General features: G+C 53.7%; 1 protein-coding gene across 1 annotated transcript in view; it reads right to left on the bottom strand.

Annotated features, from left to right (window-relative positions):
- SDK1 (sidekick cell adhesion molecule 1) overlaps positions 1-24,021 on the bottom strand; it is a 625,710-nt gene that overhangs the window by 87,537 nt on the left and 514,152 nt on the right. The window contains exons 26-30 of the mRNA XM_046666514.1: positions 23,677-23,792; positions 21,867-22,056; positions 19,699-19,797; positions 6,315-6,509; positions 3,584-3,785 (exon numbers count right to left, since the gene is read on the bottom strand). Of these exons, the coding sequence (XP_046522470.1) occupies positions 3,584-3,785; positions 6,315-6,509; positions 19,699-19,797; positions 21,867-22,056; positions 23,677-23,792 (802 nt within the window). The remainder of the gene's footprint in view (positions 1-3,583; positions 3,786-6,314; positions 6,510-19,698; positions 19,798-21,866; positions 22,057-23,676; positions 23,793-24,021) is intronic.

The raw sequence follows: 24,021 nt of genomic DNA, 5'->3' as shown, positions 1-24,021 counted from the left end.
TGATTTTTTGCCCACTGGCAGATTTCATGCAACTGGCCAAAGTGAAATGTAAAAAGAATGTCAAAAAAAAAAAAAAAGGAAAATGGAACCGTCAGGATTATGGAACGGGAGCAGATTATACCATGGCAGTGTACAAAATATTACCTTCCTGGGATTCTGCCCATGACATGTTCTCTCTCGATGGGTGGAGGAAGCATTTGTCCTAGTTCTGGCCCATTAGGAAATTGACAACAGTCTCTCCCACACCAAATTAAACTGTCCGTCCTGAAACATGGACTTCTCCTTTCCAACAGGAAGTCCCAAGCACGCAATCCGTCTGTCTGGTTTCAGGAGGCTCCATGACAGAAAAGGCAATCAGATGTTATTTTTCTCCTTTCTTTCAGATGGTTACACAAAGGGGTGAAGTTATTTATATCCACGAGAACATTCTAATTAAGCTAAGCACCTAGTGCTATAGAATGTGGGTTATTAAGTAAGCTGGGCACACCCGGCCACACTCGCCGAGGCTCAGGGGTGCCAGGAGAATTCCAGGGCTCGGGGGGAAGGCCTCTGCAGCAGGAGTGCTTTCCTCTGGGGCTGAGAGCTCCCTCCTGGCTCCCACGGCTGTGCTTCAAAGGGGAAGTGGAATGCTGGCAGCAAGCTGGGAGGACCGGGTCTGACTACTTTAGATGGCCTTATTCGTTGGCTGCCAGTTCCCCGCTGTCAGTACTGAGGCAAATCTTGGACTCAGAGCTGAAAGGAAAACAGGATCGCCCCTCTGGCCTCGTCTTTCACAGACAAGAAATCTGAGGCTTAGCATGCTTACGTGATGGACTTCTCCAAGGCCATGTGGCCACTACGGGGTAGACGGATTGCCGAGAGCTTGGTGCTCGTAAGATGACACATTGTTTTTTCAGTACGTAGCAGGCCTCGTAAATTAGCTGTGTGATAGTGTGTCCATGAAGCTCTGAGCTACAGGCCCAGGGAGCGTCAGAACTACAAAGAATCCAAGGGGTTCTCTCTTCCACTCAGAGAGGAGGAGGCACAGCGTGCTCATTGCTTAAGACGTCTCTGCCTCAACTTCCTCACCTGCAAAACGGGAATAATAGGAAGTCTGGTCTGTGCCTCCACACGGCTGTATGGACACCGTACGGAGGGACAAGGGAAACTGTTTAGAAAATGACAGAAGGCTGTGCAGTGCTGAGGTGGAAATGGTAATGATAATGGCACTGATAATAACGACAGTAAAGAAGATGAGGCAGACGTTTCAGCCATCCAGACGCTGCTTCACCAGGCTACTATGGAAAACACCTCAGAGGTGACCACCAAAACCGACACCATTCCAGTCCCATTTTCCCGCCACAAGGAGCACAATTACAGTGGTAGGAACCCTAACTAGTTTCTAAACTCCAACCTACCAACAGACATATCTGAACAAATGTCGTCCCCATCAAGTAGCAGGCCAGGCAGTGACTCCAGTTCTGCTGGAAATGATACTCGTGCTTGGGGCCCATTTATCCTCCATTTTGGGACAGAGCCGAGAGCTATGTGGATCATGTGACTGAAGGGGTCACTGTGCAGAGGTCTATCACTGGGGGTCCCAGAGAGCTGGAGCTATACGCCGATGAGCTGCCCTTCTTCTCGGCTTATAACCTGCTCCGAAGGCCATCTCCAAGGGGGCACCAGGTCTGTGAGTGAAAACAGAGATGCTGGGAGATCTGCGTGACCTGCTTGGTGCCGCTCATGGACGTCCAGTTAGGATACACGCTCAGCACACAGGCGCGCCTCCTGGGTGGGACGTGCAGGGCAACAATGACGATATTATACCAATGGCTGCCACTGCCACAGGGCCTGGTGCTGCGAGGTGCCTTATATTACCTCCAAACCATGCGACAACATGAAAGGCACGTGACGAGGAAATGTCCAGGAACGCTCAAGTTGGCTGCCGCCATCACCCAAACGGTGAGCGGCAGAAAGCAGATCTGAACCTGGATAGTTCTGGCTCTAAAATCTTCCCGTGATGCCAAGTGCCAACCATACCCCACCGTGTGCATCACGCTTCACGTCCTTCATGTGCTTGGTCCTCAAACCAGGGAGGGGGATCCCTCTTCTCTTTAAACCCCGCTGTTGTCACGTCTAGGAGATAGTGACAGAGCCATACTCCAACCCTGGCCCCTGACTCCAAAGCTTGAACTGTGCCTCTGGGGGTCCCTGAGGATCGAGGCTGCCCCAGGAGCCCCCCGGTCTGCTTCTTTCCCCCTGCGCGGTTTCAGCAGAATGCCGGAGCTGAGAGGGGTGGCCTTGCCAGTGAGGAGGGTCGGGACACTCCCGGGAGGTTCCATGCATGCTCCTGGCTGGCTGGGCTGGGGGCTACAGGCAAGCTACTGATGTCTGACGCTCGTTTTCCATCCACAGAATGGGGACGATGGTCTCTCCGTCGCTGGCCCATCAAGGAGAGTCAATGGAGATTCAATGAGCTAGTATGTGTGGCATTTCCTAGCCCAGTGCCTGGCATGGTAGGTGCTAAATACGTGGAGTTTGAGTCTAAAAGATGAGAGGAACCTCGGCCAGCCTGGGAGACCGTGGCCTCAGCCTCCTGTTCTCCTACAAGGTCAGCGAGGGCTCTAGAACCCGCCCCAGAGACAGTGGGACTCAGTGCTGAGCAGCCCCTGCCCACGCCCCAGAGCGGGAGCTTAGCGGGAAGTGACTAAACTCAGGGCCGGACAAGAAGCGCGGTGCAGATGCCAGGCGGGTCTCCCCAGGCAGGCCTGCAGCCTCACAGACCGGGGCTTCCATGGGCTGGGCCGAGCAGTGCAGCCTGGGGCTGGTGGAGAGGGCGGAGGACCTGGGGTCACTTCTCAGGCCCACCATCTAGCTCGCTAGGTCTGTGTGGCCCTGGCGGCTCTCTCACCCACCTCAGCCTCAGTCCCCCTCCCAGCCCTAAGGAGGGGTGGGACTGTGAAAGGACCGAACGAGATCGTGCCTGCAGAGCTTGGCTGCGACCATCAGCACTCCCCTGCCCCCTCAGACCCAGCAGTTTACTGAACAACTGAATAAATGGTGGGTTGTCCTCCTGTTCTGTGGGGTCACCCCCCTTTCCCTATCAGACATCACTAACGAACCCCAGCGCTGAGGTGGAATCTGTCTGCCTTGCTGAGTTGGAGAGCGAGCACAAAGAGAAGGGCCCACTCTCCCGGCCCTGTGACATCGGCAGCTGGGACCACCCTGTCCCCACATCTCTCCCCTCCCCAGCATCTGCCTCTCAGAGATGTCCCCACTTCCAGGCTCACCATCTCCATCATCTGTGCCTCGTCAATTCCAGAGGCCTTGGGTGTGCAAATAGGCTGGGCAGGGCATGCTCGGAAGGACCGACCCAGGGAAGAGGCTCGGGTGGGCCTGGGGAAGTGGGTTGCAGGAATCCTGGGTCCCTGGTACAGGGCGTGTCAATTAGAAGAAGAGACATGAGCTCTCAGTGGTGTATCTTCTCGGACCACACAGACTCCCTACTCTGTGGGCAGGAGCCGGGTGGGGAGGGCTGGGACTGGCACCCGAAGGAGTAGGGCCCCCATTCCCCAGTGGAGGGTCCTTCTGCCTCTCTCAGTACCTTTCGACCTCACAGGCTGTGGCCTCGTGGCTGATGGACGAGGAGTAGGTCTGCCACTCTCCCCTGGGCAGCTCTCGCACCTGCACAGTGAAGTACCGGATCGGGGAGGCCCCGTCGCTGCCTGGGACCCACTGGAGCCGGAGACTGCGAGCTGTCACTTCTGCCTGGGGCACCAGGAGCTCTCTGGGGGGCGCCGGTCTCTCTGCAACCAAACGAGAGGACAGACCAGGGACATGTGAGAAGCTGCTCTTCCAGGAAAGGCGCCAGGGGAACGGACCGTGGTGCACTGTGCCCAGGAGTGCTGCGGCACGGATTGGAGAATCTGGCTCCACTGGGATGTGCGGCTCTCCCACAGCTCCCTTTGCACAGGCCCTAGCTTGCATCGGACTGGAGATCCCTGCTTGTTCCCAGAATGCTCCACCCTCAGAGCAGAGATAGACAGACAGACAGAGGGGAACAGCACATGCTCCTCGGCCCACTGTGCCATTGAGTGCAGGCATCTCTGAGTGACAGTGGCTCTCCTGCACACCCCCTGGGGGCCTGCTCTCTTTCTTTCTGATTCTGGGCTCAGTGCATCTTTGACACTGATTTCCTTTCCTGCAAGTCACCCTGAGCCTGAGGCCTCCAGCTCAGCCCTCCTTGGGCGAGAGCGCCCGGCCATCCCTGCCGGCTCTGGGCCCGTGGCTGTCGGGTTGGGGAGGCATGGCCGGGCCAGCTTCTGAGTACACAGCCCATTCCATCGCTGTGCCTCCTCAGGCCATCGATTTCGATAGAGAAACTCCAGAGGGGGAGGAATAATTGTTTAATTGTTTATCATGAAGATGATTGATTCTGATTAAAATGTGTGGCTTGTAATAAAGCGCCGATTGACTGGCGGCCCCGCGGTGCCGGGCCTCTGAGGAGCCCTTCGATCTCACTCCTCGGTGCTCCTCTCCTTAGGCACGTGCTTTGGCTGCAGCATTTCTCCTCGCCCCCAGCAATGGTCCCGCGTCCCCTCTCCTGCCTCAAAGGCCCCCTTCTGGACATCGTGGCGAGTGGCAAAGCTCTCCTGAGCTCCCCTTTCTGGAGCCACAAGGACTGACCATCTGCGGGCCCTGGTGGGAATCTCCTAAACACTATGGGCCTGAGGAGCAGGTGGTGCAGGTGGTACGGGGGCGTGGGGTGGGGCACAGGGTGGTGTGGGGGTATGGGGTGGGATGGAGGGGGCGTGGGGGGGCGTGATCCCATCCCCATTAGCAGCAGGATGCCTCCTAAAAGGCGTTCCCGCTAATACCTTCACCCGGATCTTTAAGTCAGGCAAACCCATCTCTTTCCCTCTACTTCAGAAAGTGCTGGAGATTCCTAAGGGGTTGCATCAACTCTGTGCAGGAAGGCAGGGGCCGAGGCCAGCTGCTCTGGGCCTGTGGGAAGAAGGCAGGCCCTGGCAGCTCCCCAACACAAAGCACCGGGCTGACCACGTTCCTCGAAGATGGTCAGATCGGCAGTGAGAGCTCAGCACAGCCAGTCTCCTTTCCTCCCACCTTCTAGATGAAGATTGGACCTTTGAAGGGTTTTTCAAGCACTCTGGGTTCAACTCACAGCTCCCTCACATTGTCTACTATCCATCTTGTCACAAAGTATCACGAAGGCAGCAATGGTCCAGCTCACATTCTGAGCTGTGCCCGCTCTGCCCCCAGGGCAGCTCTGATGTAATACTGACAGCAAGTGGCACACACTCTTGGGCGTCCCAGCACTGCTCTGAGGGCTTCACACAAATGCTGCAGGTCAGTACCAGGGCACAGAGAAGGGAAGGGCTTTGCCTGAGGTCACATGGCTCCAGCACCTGGGCACCTGCTGACTCTTGGAAGAGAAGTGTGACAGACCATCTGCTCCCGGAGGTTCCTGCCAGCTGTGCCTGAAGCTCCTTCCAGTCACCCTTTCCCCAGGATCTCTGGGTCTGGCCATGACTCAGAACCTGGAGCTGGAGCCAGAGCTGCGTACGTCAGAGGCCCTGCGCAGTGGCCCTGGAGGAAGGAGCCCGCAGAGGCAGATTCCAGAGTGAGGCTGAGGACGTGCCTCGGAGCCCGCAGCAGAGTTCTGTGGGGGAGTGAGCCGTGGGGTCTGCCGAGAGCATCCACATCCCAGCCCACAGCGGGGTGCTCCGGGCATGTGACACCCCCTATCTGGGCCTCAGCTTCCTCTCCCGCAGGTCGGGGCTCACACCACACTCCTCCCCAGGCTTTCGTGAGGATCAACCAAGACAATGCTCATCCGGGACCCACTCAGTGCTCGGAGCAGAGGGCTGACCACACAGACAGTTCCTTCTAGGACTGCCAGGTGGAAAACATCTTCACTGAGCGCCTGCTCAACTGGGGATGTGGTTTTGAGCATCAGAGACCAGGCGCCTGCCTTGGGGGAGCTTGCGCTCAAACATGATGACTCTATGCAACCCTGGACCAGTTACACAACCTCTCTGAACTGCGTCTCTATGTTTAAACCTGGACAATCATGCCTCGGTGAGAGCAGGGGCATGTGGTAAACGCTGGGCTATGCAGGCATGCTATGGTAGCACGCCCAGCTCCAGGTCTGGCTCAGTGGGTGCTTCATAAACCCGCACTTCCCACAGCCACCCGCCACGCAGACCACTGGGCCTGAGCGAGGAGGCTGCATGCCTTCCATGTCCCTGGCTCCCATTCGAGCCTGTCCCCCTCCCCCTACTGGCCGTGAGCGGGACCAGGGCCTCAGGTCTCACCTCTCTTCTCAGTGGTGATGACGGTGGCCTCCAGCGGCTCCCCCCAGCCCTGCCTCGTCTTGGCCGACAGCCGGAAGATGTACGCAGACTCTGGGGCCAGCTCGGTGGCCGTGAACTGCCGCACCGTGGCGCCGACCTCCACTGTGGTGAACGTGTTGGGGCTGCTGCTGGCCAGGCGGTAGGCAATCTGGTAGCCTGTGGGCGGGGCACGGAGGGCCACTCGGTCAGCATTCCTACACTCTCTCGGGCAACCCCCTCCTGCCACCCTGTAATCACTCCTGCCCTGGGAACCCCGACAGCCCTCTGCTTCTTTGCTGTCTCCCTCCTCACCCGGCACCTCTCACTAGGTCTTAGACATCGTGCCCCTGGAGAGGGAAGTCAAGCCCATGGTGATGAGCGGAGGGCCTCAGAGAGCCGGTCCCCCATCACACTTGTCCCCTCTCCATCCTTCACAGGAACAAGATGTGAAAATGATCTCATCTTCCCTGTGGCCATGGCACGCCGAGAGAACGCCACAGGGCCCAGCGGGTGTTTCTGATGGGGCAGTGCAGAGTGCTCATCACTCTTTCTGCCCCTCCTCCACGCCCACCTGCACCTCCTTCCCCTTGCCTGGGCCCAGGGCAGTGCCTCCCGCTGGGAAGTTCTCAAAAGTGCCCTTCTCCAACCGCATGGCCCGCTGCAGGCGGCATGGCGGGGGAGTGCCAGTTGGCTCTCACATCTCTTATCCTTCCTCTCTTTCGTCTGCCCCGCCCGCCGCGGATCTCCAGCTTCCAGGGCAGAGCTGATGCACGGCGCACATCCATTTCCTCCTGTTGCCCCGTGTTCCTGCCCCTCCTCTGCTCCCACCCCCCCTGGAGGCCCCACCGTGGTGGCTCTGAACTGGGGGCTCCACTTTAAACAATCTTTCTCCCACCAAGGGAGTGGGAGGGTGCTCATTAATCAGTTGAGGGAGGGCCCGCGCTCAGAACATCTCTCAAAGCTCCTTGATTACCAAGGGCTTGGGGTGGATCCAACCTCTCCAAGCAGGCCACACCACAGCCCCTCCCCGCTCCAAAGAGGCAGGGCCAGCATGCAGACCTAGCCTGGATGCGGCACGCACAGCATCCTTTCGGGCCCACAGACAATCGTGGTCCAGCCGCATTCCCGCTGATTGAAACCAGACGTGGCGGGTGCTGCGACATCCACAAACACTAATGACAGCCAAACGGATCAAGTTCAACAAGGGACTCGTGGGGACCCGGCCAGCAGAGCTGAATGCTGTCCTCCTGGGGTTGGGACGGCCACTTACAGAAATGAAGCCACGGTGACCGGGCCTCGGTAATCCAACCCAGCTTGCCTGCCCACCCTCGGTCTTTTCGACTCTGCTCCTGGTCTTGCTTCTCCCATGTCCTTTGGCTCCACCGGTACCAAGCTTACTAGCATCTTCCCAGCTCCGGCACACTGTCACTGTCCAACTACGCAAGGAGCCTCTCCCCGCCCACCCCATGGGAGGCCAGGAAGACGATTCCATGGGGCCAGACGTAGAGTGCACCCTAGCCCCTCACCACTGCCTGTCACTATCATCACATGGACTGGGGGATGGCATGCCCTGCCCTGGCCACAATGATGGCCATTTCTAGGCCCAGGTGTCTGCAGGACCCTGAACTCGGGCCCCTGACTGGCCGTCACAGCTGCTGCTCTGCCTCTGCTGGTCTCTTCTCCCCACCATGGTGACTGGCTATCCCTGGGCTTCCCGGATGTGGCCCAGTTGGCCTTGGGCCATTCACTGTCCTTCCCCATTCACTGACCAATGACTGGCAGCCCAGAGATGCCCGGCCAGCCCTCTTCCTGGACCTTCCCTCCCACCTTTCTCTCCCTGCCTAGTCGCAGGGGGACAGTCTGGAGTTCAGGTGCAAAGGCAACCCAACCCCGACCCTTCTGAGACCCCTGGACACCTAGCATCCTGAGAATGAGGACAACCTAGTCACTGCAGCCACCGCAGTGGAGCTCTTCCTGCTGAACTCCCAATAGTCCTTAGCCCTCCGAGCCCTCACAATGGTCCCATCAGGTACTCTGTGCATCCTCATTCTGCCACGAAGCACTCGAGGTAAGTAGGCTGCCTGAGGTCACACAGGAAGTAGCCAGCAGAGCCGGGACTGGAGCTCTGAGTCTGTCTGGCTCCAAAGTCTTCACTTTCCACCGAATCATACTGTCCCTGTGAAGAGAAAACATCCACCCCCATCTTCCAGGAGAGGGAGAGCCCCCTTGCTAGGTCCTGGTTACTGTGGACCATGTGTCCCTGGATGCCTACCAGGTAGGAGCATATTTCCCAAGGGGAAGCAGAGTGCTGGGCCTGACAATCACACACTTCAGAGGCGCAAATACTGGGCTGCAGTGCAGGCTCTCCAAAGGCTTTGCTCTGTGACTGTGAACAGGTGATGTGGCCTCTCTGGTCTCAGTGTGTTAGACTCTGTGACGGGGCAGAACAACAGGAAATGCCTCACTGGCGGGCTGCTGGTGGATCGAGGGAGGTGATGGCAGTAAGGACCGGGCACAGGCAGAGCACTCATGCACGGTCACTCTGGGTTGTAATATTATTACAAATTAATAACCAGGGCCAGTTCTCCACTCTCTACAGCCACAGGATGCTGCCTCCCCTGCAGTCTTCCGCCTGGTGTTCCGGCTGTCTCTCCATCCCGACCACATGCAGAATTTCATCCCGAGGGCCTCACCCAGGCATGACGCTGGGCTGGTTCCACAGATGCCTGAGGGCTGGTAGCTCCGCCCCCACAGGCAGCACAGGGACGCGAAACAGACAGAGGCAGGTCCAGCTCCCACCAGGCCGCTTAGGAGCTGGGGACAGACACTTCACCCCAGGAGGGACCCCCCAGCTCTGTCAGGCCCGGTCTTGTTCGATGAGTATGGTGCGCGCTCTGCATGGAGCCGGCACAGAGCAGGTGCTGCATGAGAGCAGCTCCTCCTTGACGTGTGTGTCACCCAACACCCTCCGCTTCCTGGGGGGCCGGGGGACTCCTCCAATTCCAGCGTCTCTGGCTGGCTGCCTGCTGACTGCGAACAGCAGCTCTTCTCATGGAATTAATATTCGTCTTGGAAAACTTCTGGGCTTAAGCTGCCTTGTTTTTTAAAAAAAGGCATTAAAATGTTACATTAAAATGTTTTATTATTACTTCTGGAATTGTGTTATATTCACATGGCTCAGAAATAGTACCCAAGTGTCAGATAAATAGTGTCATTGCGCCCTGCCCCACGCCGCATGGACCCCTCTGTCCGGGCAGGCATGGTTGCCGGTTTCTTTCTTGTGTATCTTTCAGGCAAGAACTAAGACTACGGAAATGTAAGAGTGTTTATGAAGGCGCACTCTTCTTTTATGCCCACAGTAGCACCTCATGCATCCTGTCCTGGCTTTGCTTTCCTTGTTAACATCTCTGTGGTCGCACTGCTCTGTCAGATGTCTGCTTCCCCTTCTGATCCTTCGAAGGTTTATCATCTGTTTTTGGCTCTTCTAGTGCTTAACCGTGAGAGTGACAGTTCATGCGGTCCACTCAATCTCCTCATTCTGCGGACGGCGTCTATCGACTCCTCACTGTGAGCGATGGGGAAACCAGCATGCTTCCCCTCCTCCTGCCTCCGCCTCCTCCGTCACACAGCTTTGATTAGGTCTATTATTTCTTTTATTTCTCTCTGAGTATGTGCCTTTATATTTTTAAATACTTTCATAACTCTGTTTTCTGATTTATTAATTCTGAACTATATCTTTTGACATCCACGGATATGAAGTTAGGCGAACCAATGTTCTTACATCGCCTGTAACCTCCTCAATATATGTTCCTCCGGCCTTACAAATCACATTATTATCTTGATGCTGTCGGCACTTGGAGCGGGACCACGGGTGAATAGCGATGTCCGCTCTCAGCAGATGCCCACTTTCGGCACACAGGAGAGATCACAGCTTGGGTGGAGGCCGGCCTCTCTCCCAGGGCAGCGTCATCCGCGTGGGAATGTGGTTCATATACAGAGGCTGACGCCGGCCTCATATAAGACCGGGCTCAGCCAGGGGCCTGGGTAATGACCCCTGACCTCCACCTGACCACTGGAAGAAAGCCAGTCTGTGCCCAGTACAAAAAGCAGCTGACCAATGTCATTGTCATATGCATATTCCTAAACTAAAGAGAGAAACTAAGGAAAGATATTTCACAAAGACAAACCGAGCTTTATAATCAAGCACAAAGCCTACACTGGCAGACATGGACATTACCAATAAGAAGAACATGATCAAATAGACTATTTTAAAGCCCTCAAGAGTGATGCGTGATCCAGCAGAAGTGAGCTCAGCCATCCGAAGAACTAGTGGTAAAGGGAGGAGAGTCCTCCCCAAAGAAGCTGAATTCACTCTGCATTAGAACAGACTCTTGTATGTGTCTGGGACTCGGGCCTCTGCACACACTGAACTTCCGGATAGCACGAAGCTGAGCAGGGTTCTCCTCACAGCGTGAGGAAGCACGCCCGTACCTAGGACAGCGACGGGAGGCAGAACTCCCAGCTCCATCACGCTCTCCAAGCACCAGTGAGCCCCAGAGCCCGGCCCCGCCAGGCAGTGGACGTGGGCCTTCCCAGGCCTCCTGACGCAGCCAGCCTGAGTTCCTGTCATTCCTTCCTTCGTATTTTGGAGTCGCATGTGTGTAGCTAAGACTCCTCACTAATTCAACCACCTTTCACCTAACACGTCTGAATTCACGAGAAATCACACACTTTCGGGAACAGGACACAATTACAGATGTGCTGTCCTTGTCGCTCCATCTTTATCGTGTTTCTTCTCCGCCCAGATTATTCTGCTGCTAGAGTTAACAAGCCTGCAATGAAGTCAAGACTTTGCTCAAAGGCACATCTTTGTAATCGCACAGTTGGGGGATTAAATGGGAACTGGTCTTGCCTTGTGAGTCATCTCTGCTCGCCTTGCTGGCTCGGGTCCACTTTCTCTCAGCGGCTCCACCTCTTCCCTCCCATCCTCCCCGGCGCACAACCCCGAGGGACCTTGACGTTGTCCACGCCTCGCCCCATGCAGGCTTCCTTCATGTGGCTCCGTGTTCACTCCTCTTCCTCTCTCAGAGGGCCCCGACCACATAGCAGGATGTCAGGGGCCCCTGGGTCCTAACCCAGCCTAGTCTTTACTCACGTGGTCAAGTCCCAACCCCAGTACGGCTCTCGGCCTCTCCTCTCCAGCTTTGGATAGCGGAACAGTTAGCCCCACTAATGGCCCCTCTGTAGTCAGGCTCGTACACCTGTCACATTTAGGCCTACGACAGTCCACAAGGCACGTATTAATGTTTCCGTTTTACACCTGAGGATGGGGTGGGGCGGGGGGCACACAGTAATCCGAGGACAGAGTTGGGGTCTGTTGGCATTGGAGTCCCAATGCTTCCCCAGAGGCCCTGATGTTTCCATCGCTCGTTCCTGCTCTACTAACACAATAGGGTTCGGACAATTTGAAGAGAAGAGAGACAAAATAGCAAACAGCTTGGCTGCTCAACAGGATGTTTTCAAGGTGATCGAGAAAGAGTGGAAGAAATCGCAAAGCATTTAGAAACTGCGAGAGGCTCATCGTGGTGCCAGGGGCCTGGCTTAAGCGCAGTAGTGAAGCAGAAGCTCCGTGGGTGACGGACGGTTCATCTGGAGAGGGCGTGATCTTTCAGAAAGTGGCTGTCCGGCAGAGCCCTGGGGTACCGCGTCAGGAAGGCGGTCAGGCGAGCTGGGCTCACGTGCCCTGCCTCAGGGCCTGGAGCCACAGCTGCGGATCTGAGAGGACAGACATGCTGCGAGCAGCAGGCTGGCTCGCCCACCGCAGTGCAAGCAGCCCTTGGCTGAGCCGCATGCCAGAGCACTCTGCTGTCTGAAACAGCCAGGACATCAAAGGAGGGTAACTGTGCCAGGACAGGAAGTGACACCAGGACAAGGACACCCTGAATGTCATGTTTTATGGGCCCGTCATGGGTCTCTGTTGGATAAACTAGCCAGGAGACGAGCACTGAGCTGGCTACACGGGGCAGGCATGTGGAGGGGCTGGGGGCTCCGCCCCACATGAGGTACTTTGTATTCTACGGGTATTCCTGCCTGCATCCTGAGGGTCCGGCTCCAAGATGGCCCAGAGTCAACGGCTGATTTGGGAGGTGACTCAGGAACAGAAGAGAGGGGTCGGGAAGTGGGCCAGGAAGGGAAGGAGCTGACAGAAGGGAGCTATGAAGTGGAGAGCCCTCTGGGCACTGGAGGCTCCGCCGCACTGGGAGCTCTGGAGAAGGTGGGTGGAGGGGGCTGCAGCGTTGCTCCACCGACTCCCAGGAGTTGTGGGCGAGGGCTGCTGGTGGGGGGCAGCTCCCTCAAATGCCTGGCCAGCTGCAGAGAGCCCTCGGGCACAGCCACAGAGGCTGGCCCCTTGGAAGCTGTAGAGAGGGCTGTGGGGTGGCGAGTACTGGGCTCCATGAGTGGACACCACACATGGCATCGACGACAAGGCGACCTTACTGCTCAGCCATCACCGTTACCGTCTCAGGGATTTTTCTTGGTCATCATTTTTCTATGCATATGAATTTGAAACAAAACTGATTTTACTCTAAACACGGGTTTTTCATCCTGCTATCTTCTCACCACGTATCAAAAGCATTTTTTTTCCTTCAGAAACAATGAGTTTGAATGACTGTGTGACATTCCCTGGTGTGCACCTGCCACAACTCAGTGGAACAGGGGCTGCTTGCAGCAGGAGCAGCCCGGATTCCTCTGACCTTTAGCTCCTGCCACTGTAACATGGAGACCGTGATATCCACTTGGTGCAGCCCCGGTGATGACTGTGAGATAATGTATGTAAATTGCAAAGCACAATGCCATTTGAGCCTAATTGCAGGAAATCTGGGTTATTATTTCTACCTCTGATCCAGTTCCCACACTGAGCCACTGGGAGAAAACCCCTCAGCCTGGAGGTTATATTTGTACCTTCCTATTTGCTCTAAAATAAGCGTAATATTCTCTAGTCCTCATTCTGTGGTCTGCTGAGCATAAAGATTAATACTTATATCTTGCCTTGACATGTTTTTAAAATGTCCTAGACTCAACAGACAATAGAACAGAGCCTTTTTCTTGACATGAATGGCAAAAAGCAGCAGCTGAGTACTAGTTCTTGCATTTTTAGAGAATAATGATGGACGGTGTTGAGAGATAAGAGCGCTTCGGTGGAAAAGGCTAGTTATGTAGTTACGTTTACAGCAAGATCAGAAACATCAGCGTGTCGAATTTCAGCAATGCAAGGTCAGAAGACCGTGGTGTGTGTTACGGAGGAATGGACGCGCAGTATCAATAGTGGGCGTAAAATGTGGCCCGAGAGAAGCCCGCTTTTTAAGATTGTGGGTGAATTATGATCATACAGGCATTCAAGGGGCAAGGCCTAGTACTGGCAACACCGATCCAAAGCGAAGATTCAAACTGTGGAGTAAGAGCGGTTTCTGAACACGCCCAGAAGATGCAGGACAGGCTGTGCACCTGGAAAATCAGAACTGAAAAAGGGTGTGCACTGCAAACACCAGACAAGTTCCAGAACCATCTACCATGAGACACAAAAACGAGATTCTAAGTCTGTAGACTGGAGGCCTTTGGTGGGAGGGGGTCCCAGCGCCTCGGTCAGCTGGGTGGACTGCAGACTGACGCCCAGAGCCATTTTGGAGGGTTGTGTGCAGACGCTGTCGGGCATGCAAGCCTTTGATGGACCGTGTGCTTCCTGAGCAAACAGGGGCTTCCGTCTGAGAGCTGCCTGTCTGGTAACATGCCAGGGGGGCCCTGATGCTCAGGTTCCCGAAGCAAAGGCCGCTAGTGGGGCACAGTGCTGCTGACCCCTTGTAGCCACTGTTGGTGGGCATGCCTGGCGACAAGCCCCCCCAACACCGATGAATTGTTCAGAGAACCTACAGCAGTTGATTTGCCCTGGGAGGCCGGCGCCAGCCCAGCCCAGATGCTGGGTGGCTTGTTGGTTTTATAGCTTATCCATTTGAGGGCTGGGAACAGAGAAGTGCAACAGTGGATGAAAACGATGCATCTGCAAACACGGATTCTAGTCACTTGAGCTCCTCATTCTCAGCAGAGTTCTTGCAAGGCCTTTTGTAATAAGCTAAAGGTAAATGTTAGGCCCTCGGGAGGCAGGAAGATTTCCAACCTGGCAGAGGTGGGGGAGCCCCGAGAGGGTGCGAGGAGCACATGAGTCACTTTCGCTCAACAGCATTTACTGAGTGGTGGCGAATGAGGGAGGGACGCGGTACCCAGGTGGCTCCCACTGCATCCCCCAAAGGAAGGCTCGAAATGCTAAAAGCTCTCCATAGTAAAATATTTACGCAAATAAGCAAGTGTTTTTCCCTCCAGGAGCCTGCCGGTGTCTCATGCTGTTAATCTCTTTTGGAAATGCAAGAACATGTTTTGATATAGATTACAAAAGCATGGGCTGCTGAGGTGTTTATGTACTCAGAGGCCGCGCTGCCCGTGCGGGAACATTGATTCAAGGTCTCCGGATGTAGAGTGAGTTTTGCAAAAGGATGTTTTCCTTTCTCCCCCGTGAACACCAATCCGAATCTTTAGAAATTGTTTTCCCATCTCTCCTACAGCATCTACAATTTGGTGTGCTAGCTGTAACAATATCCAGGTGACAGGTTACCCAGACAACATTTGTTACAATTACGACTAAATGCCACTACAACAAAAGAGGCTCAGATGCGATGTTTCCTGCCTTCGAGGCAGACACGGCGCTGTCTTATCTAGCATCTGTTTTGCCGTGGTCGGAAGGCTCAGGGTATTTAAATGCCATCCTCTCCTTACCTAGGTTCCTGTGATTTTCACTGGCCCCCACGGATACAGATCAAAATCCAAACCTCTCAAGGTACCTTAGGAGCATCCTATACCCTGCCCCTAGACTGCCTTTCTAGGTTCTCTCCGTCTCTCGTCAGCATGAAGCCTCTGGTCCAGCAACCAGGGTGATGAAGAATAAATCCACGCAACACACCATTGGTGAATACGAGGTAAATGCTGACGCTGTGCTCAGCGTCTCACTGAAACAGAAGCCCTGAACCCAGCCCCGGACTCTGAAGGGCCTCCAGCGCCCTCCGTCCAAGAGAAATGATGAATATCCCATAACCATGGCATCCAAGCTGATGTTCATCGAGCACTTCCTATGTGGCGGGCGCTGTGCTAAGTTCCTTAGGCACAATTCATTTAACCCTACGAGGGAGGTGCGGATGTTATTCCCCTTTGAGGGATGGGGAAACTGAGGCACAGAACCCGGGCAGTGTGGCTGCTGTGTCCGCAGGCTTGCCCACTCTGCCATTCGGCCTGTCTGTAACGCAGTGTCTAAACACAGAGAGAATACAAGAGGCCACAGTGACGCATGCCATATAGCTGTGCCGACCATAATTGCCTGGGGCTTCAGAGGAAGCTTCTCGAAAACAGCTGGTTGCGTCAGATCCTGAGAGAGGTGAGGCCAAGTGGCTGTTCTGCCTTTTCTCTCTGTGTCTTACCCTCTGTAACTTGAAGAGGCCAAACCTTGAGCCAACCCTCCCGCATGCCACAATCCCGCCATGATGTCCCTTGTGGACACGGTGCCCGATAGTAACTGCCGAGTGGATTTCACACTACGGCTCTCCACGTCCAGGGTGGGGAGGGAGGGTGAAGAACGGGGGGAAACACGGCGGCCCTGTTAGGGGGCCTGGGGGATCTTTACATCCCAGCCCAGGAAGCCTGTCTGAGTACGGCGGCAACTACATGATCCACAACGAAAAAGACAGACGGAGTTGATGACGTAAAAACGTAGCGTTTACGTGACAGTCACTATAACCAAAACTAAAAGGGAAAACTTTTGCAACATATATGACAGTTAATATTCTTAATGATCATAATCGTCAATATTTGTGGAGCTAAAGGTCCTTACCCCGTGTCATGGCACCAAACGGGGTCAGGGTGCTCAGTCACTTGGTACGTATGATGCTGCCAAAGTGTAAAGAGCACTTAGGAATCAGCAAGGAAAGGATGGATCCCCAAGAGAAAGATGGTCAAGGGCATGTGACGGCTGAGTTGTGTCCCCCGAATTCATATGCTGAAGTCCTAACCCCGAGGATGTCCGAATGTGAAACTATTGGGGACAGGGTCTTTAAGGAGGTAGTGAAGGAGGTCACGTGGGTGGGCCCAGTGCAACATGACTGGCGTCCTCAGAAGAAGAGGAGATGAGGACACAGACGCACACAGAGGCAACCTCCAGTCTCAGCTCAGGGTGTACTCCTGTCCACATTTTTACACTTTCGCTACTTGTGTACCCATCAATGATAGAGAGCAATGTCTGCAGAGTTTTTTAAACGCACAGAAACATTCTCATACTGCAACGTGCTTTTTTTCACTCACCAGATGTTTGTGAGATTCACTCACGTTGATACGTATAGATCTCGTTCACTATTTTAATCGCTCCAGGGTTTCCTGCCCTGTGAATAAGCCTACAATTTACCTTTTTGCTGCTTTATTGACAGACATTTAGATTGCTTCCAGTTCTTTCTTTCTCCTGCTACTTAAAGCGCTTCTGCAATGACTATCCTTGTGCATTTCTGCTTGGCGCACGTGTGGGAATTTCTCTAGGGTGTAAGACCAAGAAGGGGAGAGCTGCTGGGACATCAAGAGTGGACACGTCACCTTTCCTAGATAGTGTCAGACTGTTCCCCAGAGCGGCTGTACCAGCGCACATTCCTCTCGAGAGCATCTGAGAACGCTGTTTCTCCACGTCCTCATCTCCACTGGGTATTACCAGACTTTCCACGCTTCTAAATCTGATGAATGTGAGACGGTATTTCACTATGGCTGAATTCCATAAGCACTTTTATAATCAGGAAAACAAACGTTAGAGACCCCCTTAAAAGTAAGTGACAAGATTTTACAACGAGCTCTTGGTCTCGTTTGGACAGAGAGACACGCTGTGATGGGGGCCCAGGGGCTGGGGAAGCACAGAGGAGAGCACCCAACCCAGGTAGTGATGGACGTGGAGGGAGCCTTAGGTAGAGATGACATCTCACAGGATTCTCGAAGGACGAAGAGAGGCTTGGGAAGGGGGTCTTTCCTGGCAAAGGACCAGGCAAGTACCACCGCCTAGTGCTGGTGAGGTCAGAAGTCCCCCTGTCTGCAAGGAAGACCTTGGATGAGTGGTTCTAAGTCCCGGCATCAGAATCACAGGGCAGGTCTGTCCACAGCAAGAGAGAAACACACGCGAGATGCTCTTTCCTCCTACGCATCTCCCTGCAGTCCTACTGTCAGAACTGATTCTTATCAGCCGAGGACGGCTACACTGAGGGCACAGAGATGACCATAGAGTCAGGACCTGCCCCGAGTATTGACAGAGGTGGCGGTGGGAGCCCGGGGCTGCAAGGCCAGGCCGGGGAGGGCTCCTTCCTCAGCAGCCCGAGGAGCCCCTGCTTCTTCACAGAGAACACCATGCTTGCAGACTCCTGGGCCCGTAAGCGACAGGTCAGGATTCCACATTTATGCTCTAAAAACATTTCCCGTGTCACAGGATGGTGGGGACATCCATGGGCAATCAGATGTAGCCCTGTGTGTTCCAGAACAGGCTGCAGCCTGGGCGCTGCTGTGAGGGCAGACCCTGACTGTGTGTGGGCTCCAGCAACCCTTTTGTGAGGCCATCTGCTCTGCAGGCCACTTCCCTCCCTTGGGGCTGGAGCTCAGGGTGCAGGGCCCGAGACACGCTGGCCCGCACCTCTTGGCTGGCCAGGATCTGAAATGCACACATTCACAGAGGTTTCTACAGCTGCTCGTCGTGAGTTTAGCAGCAAGAACCTGCAGCTCCTAATTAGAAATGCTGTACTCAAAGCAAAACACTTCTGTCTAGCAACCCCGAGAATCGCAGACAGGAAGAGGCCAGTGGAGGAGGGCCACGGCCAGCCGTCCTGCGGAGATGACAGGGGAGTGCCCCAGGCCCCATCTTAACGAGGCAGCACTCGACAGACAAATATTTGCCTTTCTGCTGGCCCTTCTCATGGCTGCCGGTCACCATCCAAAAGACAAATCCCATCATGTCACTCTGCTGCTCAGCCTCATCGGTGACTCCCTGCCGCCCTCAGCACAGATTTTCAAAGTTCTTTTTTTTTTTTTTTTTTAATGAACTGAAATCCTTTTTCAAACCAAATCTTAGAATCCTAACATCAAGAGCAAGTGAAGTGGTGGATTTCACTAGCTATTTGTAAGCTCAGATTTATAATCTTACAGTAAATCACTAGGACAGCAGCTAACAGAGCTGGGGCTCTTCTGTGGGCTAGGAATGGGTAGATGCCTCATCTGAGTGCTGACCTGGGTCTGGAGAAATAGACCAGGCCTGGGACCCTGGCCCTGAGATGCCAAGTTTGAACAGCCCGGGCCTGTGGGCCACTTTCTCCATGGCACAGCAGAGATTCCGGGCTGGGCCCAGGCCAGCCCAGCCCAGCCACATCGCCACTCTTAGGTCTGTCTACACTCCCACAGGCAAAAGGCCTTCTGTTCTGGCTGAGCGGATGCTCTCTTCCCTTCCTCCAAGGCTTTGGAAGCCACTTATTCATAAGATGTAGCCTGAAAACAGCCTTCCACTTCCCAAGCCCCCGTCACCCAGAAGGAGCCGCTCGCGGGACCTTTGTTGAAACACCATCACATTACCCAGCCCCCTGTATTATTACTGTCTTCCCCGCACGGCGCCAGGAGCATCTCAAGAAGGGCGCATCTCATTCACGCCTCGCTTCCCACTCGCCCAGGATGCCCGGTGTACAGAAAGCCCTGAACTGATGATTTCTTAAAATAAAATTTACTGCCTTTGGGGAACGAGGAAAAATTAAGGCGTTTCATCAACGTTATCAGAGTTGCCCCTCTGAATGAAAAGTGAAAAGTAAACAATAACCCTGGGACCTAAGGCACACAACTCACTCTGGAAACTTCTCAAAAGGATTAGGTGAAAGCTCGGCAGCCAAAGAAAGATGTTTCCAGAAACTTGGGAGCAGAGCCCAGGTCTATAACTTCTGTGAAAAACTAGCCTGTTGTTTTCCAAACACACGTCAAAACAGCCCGCTTATTTCAGAGCCGAAGGGAAGTATTGCTGCAAACCGTGAACAAATGGAAGAAATCCTGGGTTAACGAAATGTAAATTTCGGTCTGTGAGGAGACCTCAGAGCACAGCTCACAGTTCGCCCCAGGAGAGGGGTCTGCCGTCCCTCAGTCCAGAAAAGGCTGCTGGAGACAGGAGGGGTTTTTTTTTAACTTCTTAGACATCTAATAAAAAGAGACGAAATCAATCTAATTGTCATTTCTCTCTGAGCTGTGAACTCTTTCCCCACGGCCGTGCCCTTACCCAGAATGATGCCGTTGGGCTCCTCCGGGGGCTGCCACACGATCCGCACCGATGTGAGCCTCACTTCTGGGAACACGAGCCTCACCGGCGGGCCTGGCGCTGAAGGAAAAGAAAGGCAACCCGTGTGTGATCCAGGCAGCGCTGGGATGTTGTTTGGTCGAATGACAAAGTTATGTAGGATTCTGTGGGCAAGCCAAGCACAGTCACTGCCATTCACGGGTGAAACACTTGAAGTTTTAGGCAAATGCCTTTTGGTATCTAATTGGCTCTGTGTGGCTCCCTAAAGATGCTGAGAAAACACCTTATTTTGAATCCAGCTCATCCGCTTTCCAGGTTTCGAAAGCAGCGCCCGTAAACTCGGCTGGGCGTGCTGTGAGCCCAAGTCACACGGAGCTGGCGGGCCAGCGGCTAAACGGCATAGCAGAGTGTACATCAAGTTGAGAGGAAAGACTTTGCCAGTCTGAGCTGATCCCTTTGCTGGGCTTGACATCTGCAAAGCAGGTGTTAGATAAAGAAGACAGCCTAAGGTCCCTCCCAACTCTAAATGGAGGTTACAATTATTGATGAAATAATGTGTATAATCAATGATTTTTCTCTTCCGCACACTACCCCTCGCCTGCATTGTCCTAGAAAATTAAGAGTTGATGTTCACAAATGCGTATAATAATTCTCCTGTGTGGTACAGTGCATCAATAATTTAAAAAGCAGTTATGTCTTGTGGCACTGCTGAATAATAAGGTCATTGCCCTCGTAAAATGTATTTACTTAAATGGATAGGTAAGTGTGTGGCCAGTATCAGGACTTCTTGCCGGAAGTTAATAACTGATTGATTCCCAGGCAAGAGGCAATGGGCATGGAACAGTCAATGCAAAAATAAAATAATGTGTGTTACAGTCATTCCACGACTGCTGAATTCTGCCTCCAGCTATTAAGCTGAGAACAGTATTTTAAATTTTAAACGTGTATCATGACCTCTGTGTTTGGGTAAAATAAATCTAGGAAGGAGGCCACAGGACCACACGCCAGGACCAATTCGCACAAACTCTGATGTCAGTCTGACGTGGCGCCGATCCCTGGCGCCATCCCCAAGGGTGATGGTTTGGATCACACTGAAATGAGGGGGAGGAAAAACGTGTTCGCATTAGGGCTGTGAAAGAGGAAGAAATATCATTCCGTGAGTTGCCAGCCTACACTTAGGAAGGCACAGTTAGAACTGAGGAACAGTTTCTACAATGCCCCTTTCACGTTTCCTTTGTGTGCCCCGGGACACACTCCAGCTGCACACAGTTTGCAAAAAAATAACCTGCAGGTCACATTCTCCATCTTGGATCCCCACCTGCCCTGAGATTCCGTGTTTGGGGAAAGACCAACAGAACAGTTCGCGGGCTTTGTCCTCTCATCGAGGGGAGTAAAACAGAGAGAAAGTTCCAACTCAGCGCTCGGAGTCCGTTTGGGGCTAATTTAGTTACGTCAGGAAAGATGCTTATGAAAATCTATGGTGGTTTCCCTTCTGTCAGATGCTTCTGGTCCCTGGGGTGGTTTTTTGGGGGAAGATCAGTATTTTTCCCCCTGCCATATTCGCTATAGTCTGTCTAATAACGGAAATGTGAAAGAGCTAACCTTTAAGGGTTTGACATCTGCAAAGTGGAGAAACATATTTACTGATGATTTAGACGTCCATAAAAACAAAGCCACCAAGCTGTACTTGTTATTCAGGGCTGGAAGCCCAGGATCCGGGCTCCCTGGGAGCCTGAGCCCGCCACACTCTATAGCGGAACTTCTAATTATCTCTTATTACACAAACGACGAGAGCGGGAGGTAACTGAGGCGCACAGGTCGGGCTGGATTTCTTAGCAGACACCACCGAGAGGAGCAGCCTGATGGTCTATGGCCCCAGCCTGCCTGGCCTTTATGGTGTTGCCTATGGCAGAGTCATGATGGAAATTCTGCATAGGTGCATAATTAGGCTGTAAAAATTCACTCCAGGCTGAAATTGGCCATATAAACGCTCAGTGACTGAAAAACAATTTTGTTTTGTTTTCTTCAACTGAAAAAAGAAAAAAAAAAAAAAAGGAGTGTGAAAATTAAGTTGAAAATGACAACCATCCCCATTGTTCGGATTGTTAAAGCAAGCCTGGGGGACAGCGGGGCACCAACCGCAGGCGTACCGTCATCCTTGGTCCGCTCGAGGACGAGGGGCGAGCTGGGCACGCCGTTCCCGATGCGGGTGAAGGCCAGCACCTGGAGCTCGTACAGCACAAACTTCCGCAGACCTGCCAGGAGCGCCGACTGCGTGTGGTTCCCTCGCACGACGTGACTTCTGGGCTCGGGATCCAGATCTTTGGCCCGGAACAGAATCTGGAGCATTAACACACACGCATGGTGGTCAGGGGTATGCAGTGTGCTAGGAGGGGGCCTCAGCGGGCACTGGGGGCTCACAACCACAAGGCGAGAACCAGCCAGGTGTGTTCTCCCCCACAGAGGGGAGAGTGGAAAAGCCACTTTCCACAGTATGGAAAGCCTGTGGATCTAATTTCTATACGCTGGCATTTGTGGGCAGGATGGCAATGAGGCAATTATACCCCACAGTGGAAGGGGAGCTGGAGTCATGACCCAGCCAATGAGTTGGCTGCCTGGCTGTAATTTGCAAGATCTGAGATACCCAAAGGCAGCCGTGCCAACCACAGCCACTGAAACGAGGGCTCAATTATGAACGCAGAGACATTCTGCTTCCTACAAAAGGAGCCAGCAGCCCTCTCCGTTTCCCAGCTTATAGGGAAATTGGATTCCTGCCTCGGAAGAGCTGCTGATCTCTTCCTGAACCTGAGGCTCCGGGCCCCCTGGGCTATCTGCTGCTGCCCACGCTGCAGGCACAGCCATACTAAGATGCTCTCCTCCCCGGCCTCGCCTATTCCTCCTTATTTCCTGAGTCCTCACTCAAAGCTCACCCTCCCTGAACTGGTCCCTAAGGCCAGTGACCCTGAAGGCTGGGGAAGAAGGAGGTCATCAGCGAGGAGGTTGGAAGTAGCAGAGCAAGTATTTTTCTCCAGGACCCAGGTATGTGGTGGCCTTTTGGTCACTGAACCCGCTCAGTGGGATCACCATGTCTAATGGGATCATCATGTCTAATGGGATCAGCATGTCCAGTGGGATCACCATGTCTAGTGGGATTGCCATGTCTAATGGGCTCGCCATGTCTAGTGGGATCGCCATGTCTGATGGAGCCAGAAGGGAGCCTTTAGAATGCCCAGGGGAGGAGAGACATGAGAACAGGTGGGGAAAGCAGAGACTAGGGATCTAAATTAAGGAAAGCACAGAGGAGACAGGCTGCAAATCCGTGTGGCAGCACAGAAGACAAGTGTGGCCTTGCTGGCCAGTGCCAGGAACGTTCATTCTGCTGCCTGGGGGAGGTGAGCTGAGGACCAGAAGGAGGAGAAAGACTCATCACCCAAGTGATGGAACAAAAACAGAAGCAGGTTTTTAAGGGTCTGGGCAAATGCACATAAGACTAAACCCAGAAACGGCTCCTGGAGAAGCTGGGAGGTGGTCAACCCTTGCCATTGATGGCACTGCCTAGGTCTGAGCAGGGTGGTGATGACACACGGACAGATGTGCATGCACTTATCTAGCAACGTTTAGCACCTAGCATGAGCAAGGCACGCTTTATAAAGTACCCCACCTCATTCTCACATCCCCCTCTGAGCTCACTACCATTATGACTCCCACTGACCAGCGAGGAAACAGGCTCAGAGTGGAAGCAGCTGGCTACCGTTCGTGCCTTGTTTTGGCCTCTGTGAGAGGTTCTACCAACGCCTAGTCCTCAGACTACAGTGAGGCTTAGATGAGACAACTGATGGGAAAAGCATGAGACAGGCCAGTGGATAGGTCTGGAAGAAAATACAAGCTCATTGGTTTGGGGGAGTGACATGAGGTGGCACTGTCACAGCTCAAGCAAAGGAAGGTTGCCCTAGCACATACTTTGTAGCCCAGGATGAGCCCGTTCTGGTCCTGCTCAGGTACCGAAGCCCACGTCAGCAAAATCTGGGTCGAGCTGACGGCCTCCGCTGACACGTTTTCCGGGGCGGCCGAAGGAACTGCAGAGAACGAGTCAAATAGATTTAAGTGAGTTAAACAGACAGGCACCCAAGTCTAGAGGCTCCTACAATAGAGGTCCAATTTTTAGCCAAATAATCAAGTCGTCCTTGAGACAGCGGTGTGTTCTGAGCACTTTGTTGTGATCAGATTAAAGTGCAGGGGTATAACAGAAATGTAAATCTCCTTAATATTAGCAACAAATTCCACAAATCCTGGGTATTGAGGAGC

This window comes from Equus quagga, chromosome 7 (assembly GCF_021613505.1).
Source record: "Equus quagga isolate Etosha38 chromosome 7, UCLA_HA_Equagga_1.0, whole genome shotgun sequence".
Classification (NCBI taxonomy): Eukaryota; Metazoa; Chordata; class Mammalia; order Perissodactyla; family Equidae; genus Equus; species Equus quagga.
This window is presented reverse-complemented; position numbering and strand designations above follow the sequence as displayed.